General features: G+C 42.8%; 1 protein-coding gene across 2 annotated transcripts in view; it reads left to right on the top strand.

The window, feature by feature from the left end:
- The window catches only part of itgb1a (integrin, beta 1a), a 135,590-nt gene that overhangs the window by 62,328 nt on the left and 62,159 nt on the right, over positions 1-11,103 (top strand). For both annotated transcript variants that reach the window (XM_060922475.1, XM_060922474.1), the window contains exons 2-5: positions 1,374-1,440; positions 1,821-1,906; positions 6,780-6,999; positions 7,138-7,308. In XM_060922475.1, the coding sequence (XP_060778458.1) occupies positions 1,374-1,440; positions 1,821-1,906; positions 6,780-6,999; positions 7,138-7,308 (544 nt within the window). The remainder of the gene's footprint in view (positions 1-1,373; positions 1,441-1,820; positions 1,907-6,779; positions 7,000-7,137; positions 7,309-11,103) is intronic.

Here is an 11,103-nt window from a genome sequence, read left to right as displayed (position 1 = left end):
AGATCCACTCATCGATTTATTCAACTGCTATTGTTATGTTAGCCAACTATTTACAATGTTTTGTTACAGTAAGTGCACTTTCATGTTTGTCATTAAGTTGCACAGTCTGTAAAATTCTTGCTGGTCATGGAGTTTGAAGTACAAAATCTATTTACAGAACATTCTGTAGAACAGTTGACTTGCTACCTAGGTCAATTTACTTCAGTCCTGTGGACATTTATGGTCCGTGTAGACATAACGGGGGAAAATTGCCCCCCCCCCCCCCCCCCCCCCCCCCCCGAAAAAAAAATTCAGGAGCCGCCACTGGTAAGAACATTCACTACGTTCACACTGCAGGCTGAAGTGACTCAAATCCGATTTTTTTCGCCCATATATGACCTGTATCCGATCTTTTATTGACAATATGAACGACACAGATCCGATTTTTTTCAAATCCGACCCAGGCCGTTTGGATATGTGGTCCTAATTCCGATTCCTATCCGATCTTTTCATATGCGACTTCAGTCTGAACCGCCAGGTCGCATTCATCCGACTTACACGTCATCAACAAGCCACAAACGTCACTATTCTGCGCTGAAGTAGGCGGCGGGTCTCTCAAAAAAAGTTCCAACAACATGGCTTTGATGTTCCTTTGAACGGAGGTTGCAGTCACTACCCCGCAGAACGCCTGAGCCAAAACCCTTGCCCTCTTCCTTCTCAACCTCCTCCTTAACATCAGGCTATTGTGCATGTTCTGGCTCCGTCGCAACAACAACTGCATCATCGCCAGGTACTCCATGCTGGCTACTGTCATACACAGGAAACTTTAGGTTACTTCCGTAAACACTGGCCATGCTCACTGCGTGTGACGTCGTCGTATCCTGCAATGCGCATGCGGAACACTTTTAGGTCGCTTTTCGTTCATACTGAGGATCACATACAAGTCGCATATATTTGTTAATGTGAACGACCTCACAAAAAAATCGGATTTCACAAAAAAATCGGAATTGAGCATTAAGCCTTGCAGTGTGAACGTAGTGATTATCTATCTCTCCCCCCCCCCCCCCCCCCCTTCCCACAAGAATTATTATTATAGCATTTTTCACTAATTGCTCCTGTCACTTCACCGGTTTGTTTAGATTCTAAGCAGAAATTATTTTGTCGGTCGTTTTGTATAGTTTTTTTTTTTTTATTTTATTTATTTACTGAATTTGCAAAAAAAAATGCTCTTTCTCAAAATCCAGTGGAATGTGGATAGAATAAAATAATTATTCCACTCAATCTCATCGTACATGGCTTATAGCCAACTCGGTGCTACGCGCCTCATCAGCTATCAGCTCATGTACGACTCTATTTCATGGAATAACTGCTCTTTTTTTTTCCACTTGTTTCAGATGGACCTTAAACTGCTTTTTATATCGACATTGTTAGGAGTCATATGCTACAGCAGTGCCCAGCAAGGTAACACTCACTTAATCATAAATTGAAGTTAATGAATTCTGGATATTGAAGTTACTTAAGTTGTGCAACATGCTACCTCATCCAGTTTTGTTTATATTCCAGTTAGATGATTAAACTAGAGTTTTTAATGATCACTCACAAGCTCTTTCTCTCTGTAAGCGTACATGCCTTTAAATATCATTATCCAGTCCAGATGAAACCAAAGTATCGTAACGTAATGGAAACACATCCCAGTCCTTCTCTAACCCTAATTACTGAAGACCACAGAGTCCTGAATGAAAGGACGCGAGAGAGGCAGTGCTCAGTGCCCGAGCGTCTTTATTTTCCCTGCATGACGATAGTTGTTGAAACTCATCCATGCTGCTTTTGTTTTTCCGCAGAGGGGAATGAGTGCATCAAGGCGAACGCCGAGTCCTGCGGTGACTGCATCCAAGTCGGGGCCAAGTGTGGGTGGTGCACAGATACAGTAAGTAGTGCTCACATTTTAGGCTTATCTGACTCATTTGTTTGTCACAGATGTTGGGAAACCGTCAGGGGAAACAGAAATTCTTGTTTGATAATACACAAAGCATGTTAATGAGTTATCCATGACACATCGACACAAATCATCTCCACATCCTACTTTTTCCACTCAACGAATAAATCAGTGAATGAAAAAGTCGAGATTTTATAAACCGATGATCTCTGAGCCTGAGTCGACTCTTCTTCACAAGCCTGCTCTGTTGTTCAGGTGGGTGAACGGAGTGCTCCAGTAGCGCTCGAGTTTTATGTGGTTTAAGGGCAGAATTTGAGAATGCCAAACCCAACTGCTTGTGCTCTCCACGTCTGCTGCACTTAATGAAAAAAATGTGCTCTGAGCAGCACAGGGCCACTGTAGCAGACATAGTGACGCAGATTCTGAGCAGAGATATGCAGCATGATGTTTCAGAGCACAGACGCTTGGAAGATATACAGCTATATTCATCATTCCCTTGAAGTAAAGAAGTATAGATTTAGTTGCAGGGTTTTTTTTTTTTTTAAGCAATAGTTTGTCCAGGTCTTTGTTAGCCTTTGTTTGTATAAACCTAAAGAGACACCAGTGCTATAGAGGACTTTCACTGACATCACAGATTTTTATCTATCGTGCAGCGTCTGCCAGATTGCTGGGCAAAACAAAGAAACAGCCGCAACAGTTAATAATGAAAATCGAGATGGCTGTAGTCGGTACAATCTCTCGGAAGTTATTAAAAATGTAGATTATACCAGCAGATCATGTTACATCAAAAAGCTGAAACATGCAGGCATCACAGATCCATATAATTTACCCACAAGTGTATCCATCCATTATCCGTAGCCGCTTATCCTGTACAGGGTTGCAGGCAAGCTGGAGCCTATCCCAGCTGACTATGGGTAAGAGGCGGGGTACACCCTGGACAAGTCAGCCCTGCAATGACCTGGCGACACATGGAGACAAACAACCATTCACACTCACGTTCACACCTACGGTCAATTTAGAGCCGTTAATTAGCCTAACTTGCATGTCTTTGGATTGGGGGGGGGAACCTGAGGAAACCCACACATGCCCCTTTTCCACCAAAGCAGTTCCAGGGCTGGTTCGGGGCCAGTGCTTAGTTTGGAACTGGGTTTTCTGTTTCCACTGACAAAGAACTGGCTCTGGGTCCAGAAAAACCGGTTCCAGGCTAGCACCAACTCTCTGCTGGGCCAGAGGAAAGAACTGCTTACGTCAGCGGGGGGGCGGAGTTGTTAAGACCAACAACAATAACAAGACTGCGAAAGGTCGCCATTTTTAAGCGACGAGAAGCAGCAGCTGTACAAATGCGAAGTCATCCATTATTATTATTGTTGTTGTTGCTGCTGCTTCTTCTGTGGTGTTTTTGCTTCGATATTCACGCCAAGGTTTATGCAAACGTAGCGACGTAACTGACGTATACAGTGACATAATGACATGGCTTCCCTTAGCACCGCGAGCTATGGAAAAGCAAACTGGTTCTCAGCTGGCTCGCAAGTTGAATGAGTTGTGCACCAGCACTGACCCCGAACCAGCCCTGGAACTGATTTGGTGGAAAAGGGGTAACAGACACGGGGAGAATATGCAAACTCCACACAGAAAGGCCCTCGTCAGCCACTGGCTTTAAACTCAGAACCTTCTTGCTGTGAGGCAACAGTGCGAACCAATACACCACCGTACCACCCCCACAAATGTATGTATTTATTAATTTGCACTAGCTGGCGCAAATTGTTACTCTCGTTCAAGATCTTTTTACTTTATTATTATCCTAACATTATTTAGGACTCTATTTCTCCCTCAGTTTTCAACCAATCGTCACCAAATTTCATGTGAAGAATACCTCTGGGATGAATTGCGTTGCTATGACTTTTGGTGGTGATCCAGATCACTGAACTGGAATGAGCCATGAAAAACAGGATTTTTTTTCAATCTTTTAACTCTGCCAATTTTCATGATTGAAACAATCAGTTGTGGGTTGTTGTGTTTTAATTTTGTTCAGGGCAGCAGGGCGCAACTTCTCACTAAGCGTCATTCTCTCATACTGTTACGGATCTATAGGGTACAGTGACCAGACGTCCCGGTTTGTAACCGCTATTGCAAATTACCGTGACTTTAATCACAGTTACTATCCAGTTATTTATTCTGCCCACTGTGCTCTCTCTCTCTCTCTCTCTCTCTCTCTCTCTCTCTCTCTCTCTCTCTGTGTGTGCGCGTGCATGTGTTCACGGTTACAGATGGGTTAAATGCAGGGGAGGAATTTCGCTGTGCTTGAGTGGATGTGTGACAAAAATAAAGGCTGCTGCTTCTTAATTTACCCACAAATGTATTTATTCCACTTGAAGTGTTCTGCAAACTCGCTACCAGGTTTGGGACACTAGGACATCCCGAACTATTTTAGTATTTGGGACTTCTAAATACACCGGAGATGTTAAAGGCATACAAAAGTACAGCCGCCTACCAATATTTCGAGGCCGGTTTCATGACGGAATGTTCTGGGAAATTCCTGATAAAGAAAAATGCCTTATTATGACAAAAGTAAGCTCAAATGTGGACTTCTAATAGTAATAAACTAATGGGCCTCCTATATGTAGCATATTTCATGGTGTTTAGCCTCATCTACATGGTCAGTACATAACAAACATGCTGCTAGTCTCGCCAAGCATTACCGGTAGGTCTAATAATACTGTATATCGTGTCCAAAGCCCACATCCAGATCTACATTTTAAAGATCATAGGCAACGGTTTTCAATTTGTGCACATTTGAAACTTTATATGTTAAACCCTCTGTAATTTTCTTCTGGTCCCAAGAAGTATTGTTAATAAGTAATAATTAAAATAAGTTAGTGCGGATCGTGGCGAATTTCTGTTCGGCGATTATTTTTAACCCTGTTCATAATTTGCAACTTGTATTAGGGAGACTTACTATATGTAGGGTTAGGATTTGGGAAGACTTTTTGTATTTTAAACTACTTGATGATGTAATAAGACTGGACTCGTTAATAAATTCAAAATATATATCCCTCCTTCCACTGCAGTAGTTGCTGGTCTAGCGGTTAAAGTGTTGGGTGAAGATTCTGAGTTTGAATCCCAGTTAAGTACAAAAAAAGATATTTTTTAAAAATGCTAATTAGGCTGATAGGAGTAGGTAGACAGACAAACGAGAGGAAACATTAGGTAGGTGTAGACAGAACAGAAGTGAATGGAAGAAGGAGAGACAAAAGTGAAGGAAAATCCCTTTTAAGAATCTTGGGCTACATCCACACGACAACGGCAATGAGATTTTATTAAAAAAAAATCGCGTCCACATGGGCAATGGATCAGTAAAATATCAGGTCCATATGGCAATGCAACGCTTGCTGAAAACGATGCAATACACATGCCACACCTCTACGTGCGCTGTAAGACGGTCCCATCGGAGACACCAGAACAATAGAAGAAGTAGACGCATGCGCATGAATCCCTTCTTCTACCCGGCGTGAAGCACTCTCAGGAACAAACACACAACAACAAGAAGAAGATGGCTGCGACTACGCGAGGAAATCGTGCCTTGTGTGTGTACAAATTAGTTTTATTAGTGTGCATAGTTTTATATAACTTAATTTTCTTATTGTGTGTGAACATTTTGAAAAGCATTTTTATATAATTTATATAACTTTTTTATATTGTGTGTGAACATTTTGAAAAGCAGTCTTATCCAATAAAAAAAAGAAATTCAAGAAATGGTTCAGTTACTTGTTTATTTAAAAGAAAAGCTGTATACAAAAGTGAATGCAATGCAGTGGTTCATACAAAACAGCGAGAGTGCTGCTTGTTCTAGTCATGTGGTTGTGACGTCATCGTAAACAAATCCGTTCTACTCATCCAGACGACTTCGCAACGGCGCCGTTGTCAGATCTTTCCACTCTGGAACCCGTTCTCGTTTTGGGGCACCCAAAACGCCGGTGCCGTGTGGACGCCAGGCCGAAACGATAAACAATTTTATCAGATTCACCTGAATCCGTTGCCGTGTGGACAGCCTCTTAGATAATCCAAAAGTTTACCGAGGTTCGAAATTATGAACGAGGTTAAATTTTTAACCCAAGTCTCAAAAAAAAAAAAATCACGTGGGTTGAAATTTTTTGACTGGTAACATGCATGTACAAATTTATTATTTTAGTTTTAACTGAAATTATATTTGGTATAGTTCCTATATAAATAAAGTATCCTAAAGTATGATAACATTTCATATATGTGATTATTGGAGTAATGAAGATGGATTCAACTTTTTTTTTTTTTTCCTAATTAAGTAGGCTGTACTGTGAAAACCACGAACTAATAAATGTGAATGTTTGTTTCCAGATGTATATAGTCATGTAGGGAGGGCTAATAAAAGTATTTCTGTTGTGCACATGGTTTAAAATGTGTCTTTTATGTACATTTAGGTCTGCTTGACTATTTTTGTACCATTTCACAATATTTTAATACATTTTCTATTTCAGTGAAGGCACATGTTTGGGTCTCGGCCGTTATCGGAAATCGCAGACCATTTTTACTGGCATCGGCACCGAAAATCTGTCATCGGTCAGGCCCTAATAGAACTTGTATGCTCTCGTTTAACTTCTCTGTTGAAAGTGTTATGAATTGTTAAAGCCAAAATGAGGTGTGAAATTGTGATTTACAGTAATGTACCACATTTCGAACAAAAACTCTCAACAATAATTCCAAGGCAGTCTCTGTGTCAAACTTGGAAAAAAGGTTATTACTGATTTTGATTTTATTAATTGATTCATTGACTCATTGATTGGCTCTCTGTGTAGATGACGCTTGCTTACTCACGATTCCTGCTTTTCAGGAGTTCCTGAAGCAGGGCGAGCCCACATCAGCCCGCTGTGATGAGCTCGAGTCCTTGAAGAAGCGAGGATGTTCACTGCCCATGATTGAAAACCCTCAAGGGAGTCTGGAAATCCTCAAGAACAAACCTGTGACGAACCGTAAGAAAGGAGGAGAGAAACTCCAACCCGAAGACATCACCCAGATCCAGCCCCAGAAACTCGCAGTCAGCCTGAGATCTGGTGTGTGTGTTGTTTCAGCTCTAATCCAGATTTCAGTCTGTGATTCTGTGGTTCAAACTCATAATGGAGTACAGTGTTGATGGTGAGTGTTTGTGGTGTGGCTGAATACATATCTGGTTTTTGTTTTTTTGTGTGTAGGCGAACCACAAACAATTAATCTCAAGTTTAAAAGGGCCGAGGACTATCCCATTGACCTGTACTACCTTATGGACCTGTCCTACTCCATGAAGGATGATCTGGAAAATGTCAAAAACCTGGGCACCAGCCTGATGCTGGAGATGTCCAAGATCACATCAGACTTCAGAATTGGTGTGTTAAAGTTTTAGTCTTGTTACTTTTTAAATTACTTTTTTTACTTTACTTTTGGGGAAAGCCATAGCTTAATGGTTAGAGAAGCAACTTTGGGACCAAAATGTTGTCGGTTCAATTCCCTGGACTAGCAGGAATGGCTGAAGTGCCCTTGAGTGAGGCACCTACCGTAACCTCCAACTGCTCCCTAGGCTGCTCTGGGTACATTGTCTGTTGCTCTGGATAAGGGCATCTGCTAAATGTCTGTAATGTAATTTTGCTGAAAATGATCATTGAACTGAAGGTAAGGTGAGAAGTTGGATTTTTTTATTATTATTATTATTATTATTATTGGAACTTATTGCAAAATAAGTTATTTTGTGCTTAAGCAAAAAAAAAAAAATCCCACCCCACAATCTCTGTAGCACCACACGCCTACTATTCAGCCAACAGTAAGTGAAGGAGCTGTAAATAAGCGCTCTGTGCATGATCAACATCTCTGGTTTGTGGTTTCCAACCAGCTATGAAAAGATCTCACACTTGGTACAAAATACAGGCAGACAATTTCATCAAAAACAAATCCTCATTTATATTCAAAAGCAGTTCACAAATCTACACCCGAAAATATAAGAAAATACACTTGAGGCACATCACCACAAAATGAGTCCAGTTGGTCAAAAAATTAAAAGTTGTTTCATTATAATATCCATTATCTGTAACGGCTTATCCTGTGCAGGGTCGCAGGCAAGCTGGAGCCTATCCCAGCTGACTATTACCCCTTTTCCACCAAATCAGTTCCAGGGCTGGTTCGGGGCCAGTGCTGGTGCTGGTTCACAACTCGTTCAACTTGCGAGCCAGCTGAAAACCAGTTTGCTTTTCCATAGTTCGCGGTGCTAATGGAAGCCACGTCATTACAACGCTGTATATGTCAGTTACGTCGTTGTATATGTCAGTTACGTCATTACGTTTGCATAAACCTTGGCGCGAATATCGAACCAAAAACAACACAGAAGAAGAAGCAGCAGCAGCAATAACAACAGCAATAATAATAATAATAATGGATGACTTCGCGTTTGTACAGCTGCTGCTTCTCGTCGCTTAAAAATGGTGATCTTTCGCGGTCTTGTTATTGTTGTTGGTCTTAACAGCTCCGCCCCCCCGCTGACGTAAGCGGTTCTTTCCTCTGGCCCAGCAGAGAGTTGGTGCTGGCCTGGAACCGGTTTTTCTGGCCCCAGGGCCAGTTCTTTGTCAGTGGAAACAGAAAACCTGGTTCCAAACTAAGCACTGGCCCCGAACCAGCCCTGGAACTGCTTTGGTGGAAAAGGGGCATATGGGTGAGAGGCAGGGTACACCCTGGACAAGTCGCCAGGTCATCACAGGGCCGACACATATGCCGCTTTTCCACTACAAATGCGGCTGAGTCGGGCTGAGCCGTGCCGTGCTGAGTCGAGCTGAGTGGGGCTGTTGGAGTTGCATTTCGACTACAACCGCGCTGAACCGTGCTGGCTGGAAGTGGGTGGACACTTTGGGTGGAGTTAGCGAAAGTGGGTGGTCGTCACGTGATGTCGTTAAGCAGCGCAAACAGTGACATCAGTGACCTTTTAAGCGGTAGTCTCACGACCCGAATAGTAAACAATAAACATGGAGGACATGGAGTCGTTAGTGTTGCTGGTCTTGGTGCTGTGGCTTGTTGTCACCGACAACGCCAACAGATACTGGCAAGAGCGTGTAGATGAGGCGAGGCGCATAAGGCTTCAGAAATTCTCGTAATTCTCCTTCTTCCGGGTTTACGGTGTTTACAGATCTCAGCGTGCTCGCGGGGCGTGTGTGGGCATGTGAGGACACTCCTCCTCACCAATCAGTGCACAGGGGAGTGTCTGCTCACGCCCCCAGCCTCACTCAGCTCGGTTTGGCTCGCGAGTTTTAGGGGCTAAGCAGGTGCGAGTTTTAGGGGCTAAGCAGGGCTGAAGCGAGCCGAGTCGTGCTGTTTTTTGGTAGTCGAAACACGAGCCGTGTCGGGCTGAAGTGAGCTGAAGCGAGCTGAAGTGAGCTGAAAAAGGGTAGTGGAAAAGGGCCATTAGAGACAAACAGCCGTTCACATTCACACCTACGGTCAATTTAGAGCCACCAGTTAACCTAACCTGCATGTCTTTGGACTGTGGGGGAAACCGGTGTCACGGTCTGAATTTACCACCAGTCTGAATTTACCAGGTAAATTTATACTGTAGCAGCCACGGTCTGAATTTACCACAGTATAAATTTACCAACTTGGTATAATTGGGCCGAGTCTGAATTTACCAGCCTAATATGAGATTAATGTTCATACTTGAATTATTTTCACTTTATCTTGATGAATATTGATTTGTTTGAGTGAGACTCATCATGATTATAATATAGTTATTCTGTCAAATTTACCAACCTGGTATAATTAGACTCCTGTTATTGGACCTAGTCAGAATTTACCAGCCCAATATGATATGGGATTTACGTTCATACTTGATCCATAAATAAATTTTCACTTTATCTTGATGAATGAATGAATGACCCGTGTTTTAGTTCCAGTTTATGCACCAAGTAGGCTGATCAGGACCAGCCAGCAGCCAGGAATGATGAACTTTATCTTCATGAATATTGATTTGTTTAAGTATATATGAAAGAACGAAGTCAGAATGTAAAGTGTTTTGAACAACTTTATTAACTTCATTTACACATATACTAATAAAATTCAACCCAAACCATTCTTGTCTACTGATAATCAAATCTCACAATTGTAGTCACAATTCGTGTTCTATTAGTCCACAAATGTGTTGAAATGCTCGGTACAAAATCGCAGCAAGAAATGGTAAATTTAGACTTCCTGGAAGTTGACCGGGGGAAAAAAATCGGTCTGTGTATGGTAAATTTATACCAGCGCACGATCAGACCGTGACACCGGAGCACCCGGAGGAAACCCACGCAGACACGGGGAGAACATGCAAACTCCACACAGAAAGGCCCTTATTGGCCGTGGGGCTCGAACCCAGAGCCTTCTTGCTGTGAGGCGACAGCGCTAACCACTACGCCACTGTGCTGCCCTTCATTATAATTATTCTATCCACTGGATATGAGCAATTGCATTGGCTCTGATTGGCTATTCTACTACTAAGCTATCAGCTCGTATACTGTGAGTAGAGAGAAACAAAATGGCAAATCTGGACTGCTGAGTATGGTGGTGTGCACCTGTCAGTGGTTGCCATGTCCATGTTGGCACCTGCCTGATTCACCCACAGCTGGGGATGATGGGGTTTTGCTCTTTTTTTTTTTTTTTACATTTACTGTACATGATCATCCTTTGGCACGGTGGCATAATGGTTAGCACAGTCTCCTCACAGCAAGAAGGTTCTGGGTTCAAGCTCAGTGGCCAACAGGAGCCTTTCTGTGTGGAGTTTGCATGGTCTTTCCGTGTCCGCGTGGGTTTCCTCCGGGTGCTCCGGTTTCCCCCACAGTCCAAAGACATGCAGGTTAGGTTAACTGGTGACTCTAAATTGAGCGTAGGTGTGAGTGTGAATGGTTGTCTGTGTCTATGTGTCAGCCCTGTGATGACCTGGCGACTTGTCCAGGGTGTACCCCGCCTTTCGCCCGTAGTCAGCTGGGATAGGCTCCAGCTTGCCTGCGACCCTGCACAGGATAAGCGGCTAGAGATAATGGATGGATGGATGGATGGATCATTCTTTGTGTATTGCGTTGTCTGTGTTTATTTTGTTCTGTTTTTCTTTCTATTGTCTTTCTGATTAGCTCATCCGGCTGTATGCCAAGCTAGATGAGCTTATGCGATCG

The sequence above is a fragment of the Neoarius graeffei genome, chromosome 5, assembly GCF_027579695.1.
Source record: "Neoarius graeffei isolate fNeoGra1 chromosome 5, fNeoGra1.pri, whole genome shotgun sequence".
Taxonomy (NCBI): domain Eukaryota; kingdom Metazoa; phylum Chordata; class Actinopteri; order Siluriformes; family Ariidae; genus Neoarius; species Neoarius graeffei.
The sequence above is the reverse complement of the archived record's forward strand: the minus strand, read 5'-3'. Positions and strand labels throughout refer to the sequence as shown.